Genomic DNA, 20,137 nt, shown 5'->3' with positions numbered 1-20,137 from the left:
CTTAGAATATCTCATGAAGAACTTCACTGCATGAGATTCAAGACTTTCATTCAAGATGCCAGGGAAAAGACCAAGCTATAAAACTGGGAACAAAAGAGCTAATTTAAAGCTAAATTCATTGAGTGGTGTAGCCAGAAACGGTGCTCTCATCATGTTTGACTGAATTCAAATAAGATTCTCTTTAAAGGGTTCATTAATTTAAATTACAAATATATTTATATACAGTTTTCTAAGAAAATGACTTACAATAGTATTTATTACTGGGGTTAAAATTAAAAGCATAAATTTATATTGGATTTGATCTTCCAGTTAAGTATGATACTATTGAGAAGACTGATTTAAATTAATTTGCAGTGTAGGAACCTAGCATATTAGGATCATTAAACAAATACAATATTAAGTAATCACTAAGAAAATCAATTCTACTGAATGATGGCAGTGGAGATGAGGATTGTTCTTTTTTTCCAATGCTTATGTAACAATTTAAAATTACCTGATTTTTAACAATGGTTCTACTCTTAAAATATGATGAAACAGGATATTCAGGAATTCTTCAGGATCTAGAAGAAGATAAAAAAATCAAATAAATCACGGACAAAAATTTTAAACCATTCTATTTTTATTTAAAACAGTTATATTCCTATATAGAATTCAATTTCATAATCAATATTATTTCAATTAAAAGAATAGTTCTCAAGTTTTCCTAACAAAAAAAAATACAAGGGATATTTAAATGTTAGAGAAAGTATTATGTGCCAAGTTTGTTATAACTTTATTGCATTTTAAATAATAATTCATATATAGGGAAATAATTATAGGGGAACTTAAGTATGATCTCATTTCTTCTGTTATTTAAATAATTATCAAGGCTGTAAATATTATAGTTGGTTACAATATACTGTTAACACATTCAAAGTCAGTAGTTGAACCTCTGAGGAAATTCATTAGCTAATGAAGAGATTAAACATCGTCTCTGACCATAATCTTAAATCCTAATCAGTCATTTGTAACTCACCTAATAACAAGGAAAGCTAAGAGGGAACTCCGAGTATCACTGCTGGATGGAAACTCTCTGTATGTATTCGTAATATACTAAAACCAGTCAGCTTATTAAAGGGGTTCATTATTTCACATATCACTCATTTTAGAAGAGAGAAAGTATTTATAAAAAGGGAAGAAAATTGTATATCACAAAGAAAAAATTATATTTTAAAATAAAACCCCCAAAACTACACAGACATAACAGTTCAGCCAATAATTTAGCATTTATGCCTTCAAGTTATTTTTAAAGCAAATCCTATAAATTAAAACAGTCACCTTTTTCTTCAGAGGTAAATCCTGATGCAGCCTCAACTTTTTCAAGTATCTTCCTCAGTTTCATAATCTTTGTTGCACATACATATCCATATCTGTTAGTAAAAAACTATTAATTCTAGCATACATATTAATATAACATTTTATTGAAGTATATAGTTGGTTTACAATGGACATAACACATTTTAATAATCATGTATTTCTTATATAAATCTAGTGTCATAAATCAATATGCTTATAAGTATTTTTAAAAAATACAATTATAAGCTTCTTCTTGAGGTTTAAAAATTTTTGATATAACTATTATACAGTAATAAAAGAAAAAATAATTTTAATTTATGATGACTGTTTTCTCTATGTCCTTAAGGAATTAAAATATTTATTTTACAAAATAGAATATACAATTTTGAGAGAAGGTCCTTTTAATACTAAAGGATGAAATAGCTACCAGGGGAAATGGAAAAGGGCAATGATAAGAAACTGAAATTCTAAAATCTGCAGTCAAACCAATTATCATAATTACATTTTCTCTCATCTTTGTCTGAATACAGGAAACTCACTCATTAGCTCTTTGCAGCCAACATATATTGAGCACCTACCACTTACACAGTAATCTAACCTTCTGGTCACCAGGAATACAAAAATGAGTAAGGTAAAAAAAACAGGGTATCTGCCTGTGAGAAGCTTGAAATGGAGAAGGCACAGGTTCAGTCCCAAGTAAAACTAGTCAGCTATAACCTAGATATGACTGCTGTAGACAAAAAGAATCTTGATCAAAACAGGACATTTGACAAGTTTCTTGCTGTGGACAGGGTGACAAAGTTTAATTAACCATGGTTCTTAACGAGTTGGACAACAATATTCGAAGAATGTTTATTAATGGACTTATGGTGTTTTAGAAGGAAATAAGGAAGTGGTCACATGCCTTAATTTTGGATTTAATCTGTCTTGTTCTAGTATCAATCACTGGGGAAAGGAATAGATAGTATTTTAAAAATTTGTATTTATACAAATATAATATAAAATGATGTAAAAATCAAGACTCATAATTATCTTAAGTGAAAACTACAGTTTTTTCATCATAATAGAATTTAAGGTAAACAAAAGATACAAGTGGAAAAATTATTCACCTATAAATATACCTTCCTAGTCATGTTATATAATAGGTCTTTCTGAATGCTCATTATATTTCAGTGTTCTGCATTTTGCAATCTTATATCAAGATATTTATTAATTTCCATTGTTAAGAAGAATATGTCACAAAATTTAAGTGTAGCTTAATATGGACTTTACATAGCTTTCTCTCTGTGTTCCTGAAAGAACAGATTTATTTTGTGATCTACAGCCCTGATTCTTCATAGTTTAAATTTTATAATGTGACATCATCTCACCTTCCTCCTACCACTTTCAAAAGCTCTTACTAGACGTCTTGTACTTCTACCACTACAAATTGCTCTTGTGGCCAAAGAAAGACATATTTTTAATTCTTAAACTAGGAAATGATCAAAAACATCACCTTTTTAAGGGAGGTGGAGGGAGATCCAAATATCTTCCTTTAACCGAGAAATATGTCAGTAAAATATATCTATTTCTAATACAAAACTATTAAATATTCACTACTGCATAAATAAAATATTTCCCTTGCTGCTATTCATTCAGATAAAATTAAGTTTAAGAAGCCAGATCATACCAAGTAGGCTAATAAGCATGACTGTGCTCAGTCACTCAGTCGTGTCTGACTCTGTGCAATCCCATGGACTATAGCCCACCAGGCTCCTCTGTCAGTGGGCAACAATATTGGAGTGGGTTGCCATGCCCTTCTTCAGGGGATCTTCCCAACCCAGAGATCAAATCCATGTCTCCTGCATTGCAGGCAGATTCTTTACCATCTGAGCCACAAGGAAAGCCCATGAATACTGGAGTGGGAAGCCTATCCCTTCAGGGGATCTTCCCAACCCAGGAATTGAACCAGGGTCTCCTACATTGCAGATAGATTCTTCACCAGCTGAGCTATCAGGGAACTTTTTAGGAATTGTGTTGGGGAAGGTAAAAGTCCCAAGTGCCTTATAGCAGCTTTTCTGAGTGTATACTACCAAATGGTTTCAACATTTCATGGCATGCCCTATGTGCCACACTTTGGTCAGATGTTAAAGAAGGGCCAAAAGTTTTTTTAAAAGTTAATACTTCATCAAGAGAAGTAATTCTCTTCCATTTATCATTAAATGAAGGCAGAGAATAAATTAATTACTGTACCAAGCAGCAGCCAATAAGACACCATCTAAAGGGAAAAATAACTACATATCTTCTACTTACATTCTCAGAGGATTAACGATTTCTGTCCTCAGGAGTTCTTGAGTTTCACTATAGTATTCTACGTCATTCTTTTCTTTAGGTCTAAGTAACACAGTATCCAGAACGGAACTAAAAGCAAATAAGCTGCAAAATAAAAAAGAATACTTTTCCTCATGCTGGAAGTATACTCGTTTTTGAGAAACACATACTAAAAAGAAAATGAAGAGAAAAATCACAAGAGAGAACACATAACATACAAATCAGTGTTTTTCATTAATACAGGCAACCAAAACTCCTGTCAGGTTTCCTATGGCTCACTCATTAGGGCCTAGAAATCCTCCCAGGATAGGGAGAATACTAATATCAAGAAGGTAAACTATAGTGCTTCCCTGGTGGTCCAGTAGTTAAGAATCCACCTTGCAGTGCAGGGGATGCCGGTTTGATCCGTGGTCTAGGAGGATCCCATATGCGGTGGAATAACAAAGCCACTCTGCCACAACTCTTGAGCCTGTATTCTAGAGCCCTCAAGCCAACGCTACTGAGCACACACACTGCAACTACAGAAGCCTGTGCACTTAGAGTCTGTGCTCCACAACAAGAGAAGCCACCACAATGAGAAACCCATGCACTGCAATGAGCCCCTGCTTGTCACAACTAAAGAAAGCCTGCAAGCAGCAACAAAGACCCACCACAGCCAAAATATAACATAAATAAATAAATGTTTAAAAAAGAAATACTGCTGCTTAGTTTAAAAAAAAAAAAAGAGAGAGGGAAGAAGAAGGTAAACTATTGATTGGCAGTGTTAAAGGATAAAAATATACCTACTGGGAAAAAGTTCTTTGCAAAAACTGAAAGAAAGCCTACAAATCTGAGTTAACAAATAGACAACAGAGAAGAAAGTCTGGAAACTAACCTCCCAGGGTAAAAACATTGCCAATACGCAACCCATTCTAGATATTATACTTCTTTCTTGTCACACCCTTTTGCAGAGACCTAAATTACTTTAAATGTCAAAATCAATTGGGACTAACAGCAGTTATATGCTAACATCAAAGAAAAAAGAAAATTTGGCTAACACAGAGTTTTATCAGAAAATCTGAAGAATATTACATCAATTCTTGCTTTTGTCAATACTTCAGTGAGACTGAAAATATTCTGCCCCCAAAATGGCCCTCCACTTTTATTCTTCTTCCTGCCTTTGAAATTTTAACATCTTATTAACTTCCTACTTCTTACAACATGGCTGTACCAAGCTGGCAGGTTATGCTCAATTTAACTAGCAGTGTACTTGGTTCAATCTTCAAAGCATAAAAATTTTTGCCATGTTAAATTGTTCAACTTTGGAATAAACTACATATACAAGGGCAACTGCTTCTACTGAAAATAATTCTTTAAAGCAGATTTATGATTGCCTCTACTTAGTAAAACAAACACGCAAATCAGTCAATGACTTATGGCAAGTCCTGTTATTTGATTTGTGCACAAAGATCCTGTACTTATTCTCTTCAGTCCTTTGCTTTCCCACATACACTCAGAATATCTGCTCCACCGGTAACACCACCATTTCCTCTTACCCATCATTCACTGCATGACTTCTTGTACTCATTTTTTGGATACAGGCACATAAGACAATACTCAGAAGTTTCCCAGGAGCATATAGTGAAATGCAAATCTCCCTTTCTTTCCTGAACCCCAGAGCCCCCAGTTTCTCCACTCAGAGTCAGCTGGCAGTTCCTCCGTTTCTCTCCCTCCTTCTACCTCCCTCTCTCATATACACACATACCCGCCCCCATGGCATTATATTCCTAGTGCATTAATTTTAAACTTACCAGAATAAGGTAGAGTCTAAGTAACAAGAATTGTAATGACCCTGGATACCTTTCTTCTTTCCAATCATTATCTCTAAACCTTCTTTTTCCATTTTTGGTGGAGTATTTTCTTCTACTACTTCACTTAAGTACCCTCCAAATGCTGCAAAGATAAAAATGAAAACAACTCTTTTAAGCTAATATAGTATATATTCCCATACATATTTCCTCACTTAAAAATATCTTTTTGTATTTTGACACACAATTTATTACCCAATTTAAAACTAAGCTAAAGGTAGGTTTTGGTTAATTATTATTTAGCCTGGCTTATAAAAAATGCTAACATTCATTTTCAACCTTACTTCTTCCACAATTTAAAAAACATTTTAGAGTATCAACAATGTAAAAAAGCATCTTTGCCAAGCAAAATATTTTGTTTCCCAAATATTTTGTCTGAAGATGTTTCATTTTTCAAGTTGGAAAAGAAAACAAAAAATTTTAAAGCATTATTTCTACTGTAAGAAAACATGTTTTTCATAAAAATAATTTTCCTATTTTGACCTGTTTAACCCTCAAGATGCTTCACCATGATGATACAAAACTGGAAAGGGTTAGTATCAGGAAACTGCCACCTACTATAAGTGATGAGAGGATCAGCCCTTCATCAAGCAATTAAAACTACTTTTTCTAATAATGCTGACTTCTTGATAAGATATGATTATTGAGGTACTTAGACAATACACTGAGAAGAAAGTCATTCTTGATAAGATATGCTGACTAATGTACTTGAACAATACAGAGAGATGAAAATCAGTGCCATACAAAAGGCCACATTTCCATCTCTACCTCCTGAGCTGTTGAAAATTAAATGTCTGTAATAAACAGAAAGCGAAAAATAAATCCCACTATTTCTCAATTTTTAAGGTCTCAAGCACAGTTTCCTGGCTATTACTTTTTCTTAAATGGCCCCTCTTAGAATAAATGTAACTTTCTTATAGACCAAATAATCATTTTTTTTTTCTGATTTAAAAGCCTGATGAACACTGGCAAGAAAGAAAGAAACACTGTTACTACTATCTACTGCAAAATGACATGAGATTAGAACTAGAGTCATTTCAGATTAGTAAATAAATGAAAGGCAGGCAAATACCTAAAGAGTTACAGCGTTCGATCTGATTGGAAACTGGCTGCAGGGACGCAAACCTGGAGTCCGGTCTGCAGCTCTTCAGTTTAACAAACAGCGCCTTCTTAAGGGCACAGGTGAAATAGCGAGTACCCCTGAATGTTCCATCTGTACAACCCGCACATTCATCTTCCTGAAAAAAAAAACGAAGCTTAGACATGCATTATTCTGCATCTTGCCAAGACATATACAAAGAACTAAGACCTGTTTACCTTAGGGTTAACTAAGTTAACGTTTCCTTAGAACTCCCTTGTCACACCTGTCCTGAGAACTTCATCACAAAAAGGGGGTTGACTAATTAGTGTTTCAGCCCTTTCAATTTGAGAAATTAATGTCTTATTCCAGCATAAAATCCTCAATGTATTTCCCTTTTGAATACATGCTTAAACCTTCTCTGGTTCACTGACTTTCCTGCACCATTTCCAAAAGCATTAAAACTAGTAGGGAGAGAAGGGCAAAAGAAGCTATTTATTTTAACCACTCAAAAAGAAAAATTAGCATTCACTAGCCTGCAAACCAACAAATTAAAAAATAAGAAATATTTTTAAATAAAACCTAAGTGTACTCAAATTCTCTTTCCTGATTATGAAATGTCAAGCAATATTCTAATTTCCAAAATCTTTCCCACAACCAAAGATTTCAAAATGTCACTAAAAATGGTGATTAATCCTAAAGTCAATGATATAAACATTGGAACTGATTGTAGAAGGAAGGTTAAGAAAAAAAAGAAAAAGAAAAACTGATTAAAATTTGCTTTCCTTACCGTATTCTGTTTAATATAATGAGCCTAAACACATTAGCCTAAAAATCTATTTTCATTCCTTGAACATACATCAAACTAACATATGGAACAAGATGATCAGATGCTTAACAGGTGGCAAAGGAAGTCAGGCAATTCATAATAAAATTTTTCTCTAGTGATGGCTTTTTGACAAATAAAATATTTCACCAAAAAAAAATATAATAAGGAAAAATATGTACAAAACCCCAGATGGAAAAGAAATATAATTTTTAGGTCAAATTAAATTACCAGTTCCAGTCCGGCTAGTACTTCATTGAGGCCTGGTGGCTGACCAATCCAGCGGATTACCCCATAGAAAGGAGGATTCTCCTTGACCTCAGCCAACGAGCCCACTTCCAGGCCATGTGAGTTACCAGAAGATACGGCCAAGGGTGGACTCTCCTGCACAGGGGCATTGTTCAGCTCGCCCATCACAGATTGAACTGACAGAGATAGTGGACTGTGGCTAATACTTCCATTGGTGTTGGGCATCTTTGTCAGACTAAACGGTAAAGAATGAAATCTGTTCTCGCTGGAGAGTGAGTTCATGGAAGGAGGTTGCAGTGGTGGTGAAGCGTGTCCAAAGTCTGGAGGAATCTCTGTAAGCGATTTTGCAGGGTCTTCAGCAACTATAAAAAATTATTCTTAATTAGATAAATGTATTCAAGAATATTAAATATGCCCTACATCTTTAAATGTACATACATAAGTCCAACTGCCCACCAGACCTCTTCTAGTATGATTCTCATAAGCATTGCAAACTTACTGTCTCCAAGACAGCGCTCTTGATTCTCCTTCCCCGCCTCCAAATTTTTCTGCCTCAGTGAATGGCTCCCAATTACTCAAACCAAAAAAATGTATCATTGATTGGAACTGTATAAGTTACATTCTTTGTCCAAAATATAATCAAGTTACAAAAACTAATATAAAAGACAGCAAAAAATTTAAGAAAGATGCTTCTAACTAATGAATCAGAGAAGAAATAATAAAGTAAGTTTTTAAAATAAAGGAAAAAAGGAAGAGAAAAAATGAACACTGGTGGAATACAACTAAAGTAATACTTATAAATGAGGTGTATAAACTTAGTAGTTTATTTTAGCAAAAAGGTAAGGTAATTTTAATAAACTCAGCATAGAACCTAGGAAGTTAGATAAACAACAGAATAACCTCCCAAAAAGTAGTCAAGGAGAAAGAATAAACACAAAAACAGAAATCAATAAATTAAAAGACCAAAGTCAAAAGCTGCTTCATTAAAATAACTAACGTAATTGCCAAGCAGGCACTGCCAATCAGTGTTGAAAGAACAAACATCTTAATAAACAGTGCTGAGATTATCAATTATCCATATTTTTTAAAAAATTAAATTGAAACTCCTCTGTCATACTCTACACAAAAACCATTTCCAAATGGCTTAAAGACATCAAAGGCAAAACTACAAATTTTGGAAGAGAATAAAGAAGAATGTTCTTTGTGACTTTAGGGTAGAGAAAAATATCTTAAACATGAGTATACAAAATCATAAAGGGAAAGACTGACAAGTATGACCACAATAATATTGAGAGCTACCTGTTCACTAAAAAGCACTGTAGCAAGAATAAAAATAAGAGCCACAAATAAGGAGAAAATATTTGTAATCCTTATTTCTGACAAAGGATTAGTACTTGAAAAGGGTCTATAAATCAATTTTTTAAGAAAGACCAGAAAAAAATTTCTCTTTCCAAGAAAGACTCGTAAAGGCAACTCACAGAAAAAGAAACTTAAATCACCAACAAATCAATGAAAAGATTTTTGTCCTTATTAGGAAACACAAGAAAAGAAAGTCAAAACCAACACAAGATATCATTTCAAAAGGCAAAGATCTTAGAACATTAACTGTTGGTGAGAATGACAAGTAAATGATACCCTTACACAAAGCTGATGTGAGTGTGAATTGGCATAACTATGCTGGGAAACACTTTGGCATTATTTAGTAAAGGAAAGATGTGCATATTCCATGCACATATAGTAATTCCACTCCTAGGAACATACCCTAGACATGGATAAGAATGTTAATAGCAGAGTTGTTAATATAGCAAGAAAATAAAATCAATCCAAAAGTCCATCAACGGCTGAATAATTACATTGTGGTATATTTAAATATTTCATAGCAATGAAATGGAATGGAATGATATACAGCAATGAAAATTAATAAATCATAATCACATACTACAACTTGGATGACTCTTAAGAACATAATGTTGAGGAAGACAATAACATGATATCCATGCAGTCTGATTCCTTGCATATAAAACTCAAAACCATGTAGAACTAACAGTATGCTATTTAGATAGACAAACTCATAAAGAGATCATGAAAACCAAGAGAATGATAAACACTAAATTAAAGATGATGGTAGCTCAGAGGAGAGTGCAGGGGGTGACACTAGGAAGAAGTGCCAAGGGGATTTCAAAGGGAATGATACTGTGTTCTTTTTCTTAAAGTGAGTAGAGACTACGAGGGTGTTTACTATACTTAACACTTTAACTCATTTAAGATTCTTTACTCATGATATTTAATCTATTTTATTTTTTTTTTTTTTGAAATTTTATTTTATTTTTAAACTTTACATAACTGTATTAGATTTGCCAAATATCAAAATGAATCCCTCTTTTCTTTTCCAAACTCTCAACCCTCCAAGCCCAACACTCAGTTCCATAAAGCAAAGTCTTGTTTCTGTCTCCAAAATATATCCCCAATGTGTCCAACACTCTTACCCTCTACCACCATCTCCACAGTCGAGGCCACCATCATCTCTCACACTGCAGCCAGTGTTACCTGGTCTCTCGGCCCTCTACTTACCAATCTAATTACCACACAACAACTACTGAGATCTTTTTAAAATTTAAAGATCTTACGTGATCTTGTGTCATTCCCCTGTTTAAAACCTTCAATGGCTTTCCAGTATTCTTTCAATAAATACTAAGCCTCTCACCAATGCTTATTAGGTTCTAGATGATCTGGCTCCTACCTCCTCTCCAGATTTGTTTCATATACCTCTTCTCCTTGCTTACCCTGCCTGCCCCTACTTCCTGTGCCCCAAATATAAAAATGTCTCACTTCAGGTCCTTTGCTATTTCCTCTGCCTAGAATGCTCCTCTCAAGCTCTTTCTCTGGTAGGTTCATTCATACCATCAAGATCTCACATAAATATCATTTCCTCAAAGAATCTTTTCCAAACCACCCTCTGGGAGCCGGCTTCCTACCAGCCACTATCATCTTGTGTGTCTCCTTCATGGCACATGTCACAGTTGATTATTATCTTATGTGTCTATACATTTATTGTCTATCATACCAACTAGAATATAAGCTGCCTATAACCGGGAACTTTGTTAGTCTTTTCCATGACTGGATTCACAGCCACTAAGAAAATACTCAGTATTTGCTTTGTGTGTTGTTGTTGTTGTTGTTGTTGTTTTTAAATAAATGAATCAAATGTTGCAGAGAATAGCTTTTAAACTATGTAAGTAAAACAATGATAGAAACAATGTTCTTTTACAACTAAATTATTTCTATTTTCTAATTTAAGGATGCACCATATGCTTTTATTATGCTCATCAAAATTGAAATTCTACATCTGTTTCTGGAACACAGAAAGCATTCAACAAATATTTGTTGAACAGATGCACAACAACAACAACAACAAAAGAATAAACCAGAAGAAAGTGATGTCCTGGAACCAAGGGAAAGTAGGGTTTTTTAAAAGCAGTATTTAAGAATATCAAGACAGCAAGAAGTCTTTAAACAATTCAATTGATTCTAGAGATCTTCTACCTTAAACAGATGAGTGAAGTGAAGAAAACAAACTGCTGATACATTTTCTAAATATTGCAATAACCTTAATAGCAGTGTCATTCAAACTGTGTACAATATTTTAATTCAGCACTATCAATAAAGAAAGTTTTATGGTCTACTCATTTTGTTTCCAAAAACTACATATATTGGTGAAAAGCTATTTTTTATCTGGTAAGTTAAAAGGACAGAATCATTATTTTAAAAAAAAAAACAACTAAAATTATAGATTACCTTCATCAATGTACCATGAATTTTTTGATTTGGATTGTGGTTGTGAGTCAACAGAAGACCCATTTAAGGTATAAAATAATTCAGATCTGTTTCTAGTTCCAGGGTCTGAGGTAGATCCTATGGAACAAGAAAAGTTTCTTTTAAAAATAAAGCCAATATGGTGTGAAAGTTTTTCCATAAGAGAAATTAATATGCATATGGTGTCACAATTATACAACCAACAGATGTATGCAAACACAATATATTTTATTAGTGTCTTCAGCTTTGAAAAAGTTGGTAACCATTTTTGCAACATCAAAAAGATTGTTCAGTGCAGGAGACAATATAAGAGTAGACAATATAAATGAAAAGCCTACCTTTAAAAAAAAAAAAAACTATGTAAAAAAAAAAATCACCTCATGTACTATGGCTTTTTTCCAAATGTCAAAAATCATCATTCCCCAGTTTCATCTGACAAATCTCTTCGTTCACAAATATAACCTCTTATTCTAAAACAGCTGCCCTCAAAAGTTCTTCAAATGTATATAAATCAATTGCACTTATTAAGTTTAAAGATTTAAGATTTAACTATTTTGGAATTGTTAGTCAACAAATCCCTTGCTGGGTTTCTTCATGTCGCTGGAAAAGTGAAGCAGTATTATTGCTTATGCATTAGACTTATTAAATGTAAGAAAACATTAGTACAGCTATGTTACAGACAAGGCAAGACATTCCCCTGTCCTAGTACTAAGAGGACATGCTATAGTTGAGAGCAGTGGTGTCTTTAGAACCCATATAAATCTGATTTCTTTTTCAATTTAAAGCAGATAACTCTATACTTCATTCCTATAACTAAAATCTGCTGCAACAAAAGTAGCACATGTGTCTTAAAATCTTTAGGCTATTTACATTTAAGTGAGAGCAGCAAGTTGAACTACCTATCTAGATTCATAAGTTAACATAAAAAATACTACAGACTATGTATTTTATTTAATTCAAAGTCTCTCAGGGTCCAATGGCACATAAAATATTTCTTAGCGTAAAAGTTCTTTTTTTGAACTAAAACCAAGGAAAAAATAATCTTTTCCTAATCTATATCTGGGTTTAGAACAGTTCTTGCCACCTTTTAAATGAGCTGTTTGGCTTGTATAACTATCACCTAATAAATCTATGACCTATGTGGAAGCTAAACAAAAAACAACTAAGAACTCTACATGTAAAAAAAAAAAAAAAATTAGAAAAAAAGAACTCTACATGTACTGTGAGGGAGTTTCTGGGAGAAAGACAAAGACTTTTGCTTAGCAGTTTGGAATTTAACTTGTGCCAATTCTATTAGCAAAATCCACATAATCTCTAGTATACTTTATCCTACATAACATTACCCATAAAAGATTATTTTGTACAGTGAAACTATAAACTATATATATAGGGGCTTCCCTGGTGGCTCAAATAGTAAAGAATCCACCTGCAATGCAGGAGACCGGGGTTTGATCCCTGGGTCAGAAAGATCCCATGGAGAACGGAATGTATTCTTGCCTGAAGAATTCCATGCACGGAAAAGCCTGGAGGGCTACAGTCCATAAGGGTTGCAAAGAGTCAGACATGACTAAGTGACTGAGCCACACATAAGCTATATATACAAATGTTGCAAGTAGGGAATTCCAAAAATCAGCTTATATGAACCAGAAAAAGATACAGGTCCTCACAGGAAATTTTTCATTAATTAAAAAAGGTTGGGAAGTCTTGGCTTAAGCAACACCATCTATAAACTTGTTTAGTAAACTACTAAAAATATCTGAAAGAAGAAAATATACATATACATTAAGGAGTAATACTTTTCAACATTTTTTAATCTATGCCAAATCAAAAATCATATAAATAACTAAGAACTGTATTTTATTAACCCATACCTGTAGCCTTTGGTTTATTATGACTGAATGAACCTTTGTCCCCAATACCTCTTGACATAAATGCAAGTTTGGGAGGCCTCCTTTCCTGTGTCACACTCTCTGAAACAGTAAACATATTTTTTAAAAAAGATAAAAGGAAATTCTTATAAAAGAGAAACAATCAAGCAAATAATGACAGCAATAACAACAATCCCTTTCCAACAAAAAAGCAGCATTTTTCACAGTAGTCTTACAAATTCATTAAGGCCATAGAAAGTAGAAAGCCTCTTGATGAAAGTGAAAGAGAAGAGTGAAAAGCTGGCTTAAAACTCAACATTCAAAAAACTAAGATCATGGCATCCAGTACCATCACTTCATGGCAAATGGATGGGGAAACAATGAAACAGTGACAGAATCGATTTTGGGGGGCTCCAAAATCACTGCAGATGGTGACTGCAGTCATGAAATTAAAAGACACTTGCTCCTTGGAAGAAAAGTTATGATCAACCTAGACAGCATATTAAAAAGCAGAGACATTACTTTGCTGACAAAGGTCCATCCAGTCAAAGCTATGGTTTTTTCAACAGTCATGTATGGATGTGAGAGTGGGGCTATAAAGAAACCTGAGCACCGAAGAACTGATGCTTTTGAACAGTGGTGTTAGAGAAGACTCTTTAGAGTCTCTTGGACAGCAAGGAGATCCAACCAGTCCATCCTAAAGGAAATCAGTCCTGAATATTCATTGGAAGGGCTGATGCTGAAGCTGAAACTCCAAAACTTTGGCCGTCTAATAAGAACTGATTCATTTCAAAAGACCCTGATGCTGAGAAAGATTGAAGGCAGGAGGAGAAGGGGATGACAGAGGATGAGATGGTTGGATGGCATCACTGATTCAATGACATGAGTTTGAGTAAGCTCCGGGAGTTGGTGATGGACAGGGAAGCTTGGCGTGCTGCAGTCCGTGGGGTCACAAAGAGTTGGACATGACTGAGCGACTGAACGTATGGATGTGAGAGTTGGACTATAAAGAAAGCTGAGTGCCAAAAAATTGATGCTTTTGTACTATGGTATTGGAGAAAACTCTTGAGAGTCCCATGGTCTGAATGAGAACAAACCAGTCAATCCTAAAGGACATATTCATTGGTAGGACTGATGCTGAAGCTGAACTCCAATATTCTGGTCACTTGATGCAAAGAACTTACTCATTGGAAAAGACCCTGATGCTTAGAAAGACTGAAGGCAGGAAGAGAAGGGGTAACAGAGGATGAGATGGTTGATGGCATTACTGACTCAATTGACATGAGTTTGAGCAAGCTCCAGGAGTTGGTGATGGACAGGGTAGCCTGGCATGTTGATGTTGCAGTCCATGGGGTTGCAAACAGTCAGACACAACCGAGCAACTGAACAGATAGAAAGTAGAAAGATCATACCAAAAACAAATTATTGTTATATTTCAAAATGTTATTTCTGCAAAATAATACACTCTCAAATACAGTCCCACTAAGTGCTTTAAATTCTTGAAAATTTAACCACTTTTAATCATATGTCAAGAAAACTTAGTACTGAGTTTTTTTGCAGGATTTCCCAGATTGGTATCCCCGGAACACCCCTGTGTGTGGGGAAGTGTCCTAGACTTATATAGTGCATCACCCCAGAACCTTTATATGCTAATATGCAATGTGATCTCTCAAAGAGAAATACAGTAAACTTACTTGATAACATCTTTTATGTCACTCTACTTAGCATTCCAGATCAATATATTTCATGGAACACAGATTGGAAAAAGTCTGGTTAGGTATATGTATCAGTTTTTAAAAACATATATATGTTCATTTAACACATACATATAAAGAAAAAAAACAGAGAAAGCTATAGACAAATGAATGATGCAGAAAGCCAGAGATAAATAGCAATAATATTAGTGAAGCAAACACTTAAAACATTTTTGAAATATAAATGCAATAATCCTGGCATACTTGTTGATACAAAGACTACTTTAAATCTTACAGTCAGTGATTTTCATAAGATATTCACAGACAATGATCAAGCAAATGTAGAATAAAGTCAGTCTGGAAAGTGTTTTGATGGGAAGTTCAGTGCATCCATGGAAGCCAACAAGACACTCAGGAGTCCTACCTGATAAAGCTATGTATTAGCAGAAGCAATGTACCCAGAGTGGATTTTTTAGAAACCAAAGTAGAAAATAAGAAAAGTTTTACATTGTATGCACAAGGAAAGGGTCCTTTTTATTTTTTAAGAAAAAAGGAAATAATACTGAATTAATTATATATAAATGATGCTTTGTAACTTTTTTTCACAGTTGGAGAGGGAGAAGACTGCATTATAAAAACTATATCTTAACTGTCTCATAATGTGATCAAATGGAATATTATTTTAATTCAAAATTAAACTGAATAACCATGTGTTTAACCAAGTCATATAGTAAAAGAAAGGCTATTTACTAGTATTTTTTATTATGTTGCCATTCAAATATCTCCAAATACCACATATGAGAGCTACTGTGAAAGGTAAAACTTCTTAGTCACTCGCAAAAGTTTCCAAATTACAACATACACATTGACTACAGAAAACTAATTCTAATATTACAGTTCAGTTCAGTCATTCAGTTGTGTCCAACTCTTTGTGACCCCACAGACTGCAGCATGCCAGGCCTCCCTGTCCATCACCAACTCCTGCAGTTGACTCAAACTCATGTCCATCGAGTTGGTGATGCCATCCAACCATCTCATCCTCTGTCGTCCCCTTCTCCTGCCTTCAATCTTTCCCAGCATCTGGGTCTTTTCCAATGAGTCAGTTCTTTGCATCAAGTGGCCCAAGTATTGGAGTTTCAGCCTCAACATCAGTCCTTCCAATGAATATTTCGGACTGATTTCCTTTAGGATGGACTGGTTGGATCTCCTTGCTGTCCAAGGGACTCTTGAGAGTCTTCTCCAACACCACAGTTCAAAAGTATCAATTCTTTGGCACTCAGCCTTCTTTATAGTCCAACTCTCATACTCATACATGACTACTGGAAAAACCACAGCTTTGACTAGACGGACCTTTGTCAGCAAAGTAACATCTCTGCTTTTTAATGTGCTGTCTAGATTGGTCATAGTTTTTCCTCCAAAGAACAAGTGTCTTTTGATTTCATGGCTGCAGTCACCATCTGTAGTGATTTTGGAACTCAAGAAAATAAAGCCTGCCTCTGTTTCATTGTTTCCCCATCCATTTGCCATGAAGTGATGGGACCAGATACCATGATCTTAATTTTTTGAATGCTGAGTTTTAAGCCAGCTTTTTTACTCTCCTCTTTCACTTTCATCAAGAGGCTCTTTAGTTCTTCTTCACTTTCTACCATAAGGGTGGTGTCATCTGCATATCTGAGGTTATTGATATTTCTCCCAGCAATCTTGATTCCAGCTTGTGCTTCATCCAGCCCGGCATTCTGCATGATGTACTTGCAAATAAATTAAATAAGCAGGGTGATAATATACAGCCTTAATGTACTCCTTTCCCAATTTGGAACCAGTGTGCTGTTTCTGGTTTGGTTCTAACTGTTGCTTCTTGACCTGCATACAGATTTCTCAGCAGGTAGGTAAGGTGCTCTGGTATTCCCATCTCTTGAAGAATTTCCCACAGTTTATTGTGATCCACACAGTCCAAGGCTTTGGTGTAGTCAATAAAGAAGAAGTAAATGTTTTTCTGGAACTCTCTTGCTTTTTTGATGATCCAGCAGATGTTGGCAATTTGATCTCTGGTTCCTCTTTTTCTAAAACCAGCTTGAACATCCGAAAGTTCACGGTTCATGTACTGTTGAAGTCTAGCTTGGAGAATTTTCAGCATTACTTTGCTAGTGTGTGAGATGAATACAATTGTGCAGTAGTTTGAACATTGTTTGGCATTGACTTTCTTTGGGATTGGAATGAAAACTGACCTTTTCCAGTCCTGTGGCCACTGTGGAGTTTTCCCAATTTGCTAGCAGATTGAGTGTAGCACTTTCACAGCATCATCTTTTAGGATTTTAAAGAGCTCAGCTGGAATTCCTTCACCTCCTCTAGCTTTGTTCATAGTGATTCTCCTAAGGCCCACTTGATTTCACAATTCCAGGATGTCTGGCTCTAGGTGAGTGATCACACCATCATGGTTATCTGGGTCATGAAGATCTTTTTTGTATGGTTCTTCTGTGTATTCTTGCCACCTCCTCTTAATATCTTCTGCTTCTGTTAGGTCCATACCTTTTCTGTCTTTTATTATGCCCATCTTTGCATGAAATGTTCCCTTGTATCCCTAATTTTTTTGAATAGATCTCTAGTCTTTCCCATTCTATTCTTTTCCTCTATTTCTTTGCACTGATCACTGAGGAAGGGTTTTTTTAATCTCTTCTTGCTACTTTTTGGAACTCTGCATTCAAATGGGTACATCTTTCCTTTTCTCCTTTGCCTTTAGCTTCTCTTCTTTCCTCAGCTATATATAAAGATATATCAATATTAACTGTAATTATTAAATAATTGCATGCAAATTCATTTTAAAAAGATATTCACGTGTATACCATTATCTATCTAATCTATATACAGTTAGCAGTGATAATAACAAAAAACAGAAAATGGCCTTAACTAAGGCCGCCTGGCAGTACCGAAGGGCCAAATGGAAGAGCTGCTGTGACAACTCTGCTGGTGATGCTAGGAGAGGGCTCCAAAGACTAGGAATATGCAGGGCACTGGAACTGGAAATTATGGTTATCTTCTGTCAAAGACTTTGGGGGGAGGGAGTTCAAATATCAATTTTTAGGAATAGGACAATCCTATATAATTCTATGCAGATAAAGGATACATGCCATATTTAGCAACTGACCTCCAGCAATCACATACCAACTAACATCATGTGATATGCCAGGCTAGAATCAAGATTGCCAGGAGAATATCAATAACCTCAGATACACAGATGACACCACCCTTATGGCAGAAAGTGAAGAGGAACTAAAAAGCCTCTTGATGAAGGTAAAAGAAGAGAGTGAAAAAGCAGGCTTAAAACTCAACATGCAAAAAACTAAGATCATGGCATCCAGTCCCATCACTTCATGACAAACAGATGGGGAAACAATGGACACAGTGAAAGACTTTATTTCCTAGGGCTCCAAAATCACTGCATATGATGACTGAAGCCATGAAATTAAAAGACACTTGCTCCTTGGAAGAAAAGCTATGACAAACCTAGACAGTATATTAAAAAGCAGAGACATCACTTTGCCAACAAAGGTCCATATGGTCAAAGCTATAGGTTCTTCTAATCGTCATGTACAAATGTGAGAGTTTGACCATAAAGAAGGCTGAGTGCTGAAGAATTGATGCCTTCGAACTGTGGTGTTGGAGAGGACTCTTGAGAGTCTCTTGGACAGCAAGGAGATCAAACCAGCCAATCCTAAAGGAACTCAACCCTGAATATTCACTGGAATATTGGATGCTAAAGCTCCAATACTTTGGCCACCTGATGTGAGGAGCTGACTCACTGAAAAAGACTCTGATGCTGGAAAAGAGTGAAGACCAGAGGAGAAGGGGGCAACAAGAGGATGAGATGGTTGGATGGCATCACCAACTCAGTGGATATGAGTTTGAGCAAACTCTGAAGGATAGTGAAGCACAAGGAAGCCTGGCATGGTGCAGTCCATGGGGTCACAAAGAGTCAGACACAACTGAGCAAGTGAACAACAAACAACAAATTCTGATTTCTTTGTCACATTTATATTCATGATCCAAAATAAAAGCCATTTACCTTAAATAAATTTTAAGAGATTATCATCTCAGGAAAAGGTAAGTATGAAAAGGTAAATAAAGTGAGGAATAAATCTGGCACACAATTTTGAGAGATTAATATAATCTTGATTAAAAGATATTAAAAGAGATAGAACAATATGTTCACCAAATGGCACATATAAAATGTTCATAGGAGCCTTATTCATAATAACCTAAAACAGGAACAATGCATTCTACAGAATAGATAAACTAGTCTGTTCATACAGTGGAATATTACACAGCAATAAAAAAGAATACACAACAACATGGACATTGTGTTGAGAAAAGAAATGAAGCCAAAAGTACCCATTTTATATATGTATATATGTATATGTGTGTGTGTGTGTGTGTGTGTGTGTATACATGCATGTATATACACATACACACAGCAGGAGTGCATTCAGAATGATAAAATTAGTAGCCTGCCTATCACTCTTGTTGATTTATCAGAAAAAGAAAAATCCCTTGGGGGAAACTTGGGTTGACAATCACAACAACCAACTAGTGAACAATAACAACCAAAGCACAAGAAATGTCTGTGAATTTGAATGACCCACTAAATTGAGAAAAACTGCTTAACTGACGTACTGCTTAACATCAGCAGCCACAAGAGCATAATTTAAACCCAAATGAGAATTTATAATATAGACAGAAAAGTCTACTGAAGAAAATTTAAATTTACTGGGGTAGAATGAAGAATTATAAAACCCAATTACCAAACATATTAATACCATACACAGAAACTACACAAAAACTTCCTTAAGGTAAGATTACTTATCAAAATATTTTCCTTATACTTTAGATAATTTTTTACAAAAAACTGTTCTTGAAATCCTGGAAGGTATATAAGATAACATCAGAGTTGCATGCTATGATCTAGTGCTTCAAAATAACCTTTCAGGCTCTAATTGTCTCGTATGAGAGGAGTCCTGCCTGTGCAGACAATATTCAGGATGATTCAGACTGACAATCTCTACAGAAGGCCACTTAGCAATAACTATCAAATGTAAAGTACATATACCCTCAGATCCAGGCAA

At 34.9% G+C, this 20,137-nt stretch overlaps 1 protein-coding gene across 9 annotated transcripts in view; it reads right to left on the bottom strand.

The window, feature by feature from the left end:
- CYLD (CYLD lysine 63 deubiquitinase) overlaps nucleotides 1-20,137 on the bottom strand; it is a 67,773-nt gene that overhangs the window by 14,974 nt on the left and 32,662 nt on the right. For 7 of the 9 annotated variants that reach the window (XM_055553254.1, XM_055553251.1, XM_055553259.1 and 4 more), the window contains 8 exons: nucleotides 13,330-13,428; nucleotides 11,441-11,557; nucleotides 7,628-8,007; nucleotides 6,565-6,730; nucleotides 5,436-5,577; nucleotides 3,628-3,750; nucleotides 1,318-1,409; nucleotides 494-560 (listed from right to left, as the gene is read on the bottom strand). In XM_055553254.1, coding sequence (XP_055409229.1) covers nucleotides 494-560; nucleotides 1,318-1,409; nucleotides 3,628-3,750; nucleotides 5,436-5,577; nucleotides 6,565-6,730; nucleotides 7,628-8,007; nucleotides 11,441-11,557; nucleotides 13,330-13,428 — 1,186 coding nt within the window. The remainder of the gene's footprint in view (nucleotides 1-493; nucleotides 561-1,317; nucleotides 1,410-3,627; nucleotides 3,751-5,435; nucleotides 5,578-6,564; nucleotides 6,731-7,627; nucleotides 8,008-11,440; nucleotides 11,558-13,329; nucleotides 13,429-20,137) is intronic. The other 2 variants (XM_055553257.1, XM_055553258.1) reach the window with 2 other exon arrangements.

Source organism: Bubalus kerabau, chromosome 17 (genome assembly GCF_029407905.1).
Source record: "Bubalus kerabau isolate K-KA32 ecotype Philippines breed swamp buffalo chromosome 17, PCC_UOA_SB_1v2, whole genome shotgun sequence".
Classification (NCBI taxonomy): Eukaryota; Metazoa; Chordata; class Mammalia; order Artiodactyla; family Bovidae; genus Bubalus; species Bubalus kerabau.
This window is presented reverse-complemented; position numbering and strand designations above follow the sequence as displayed.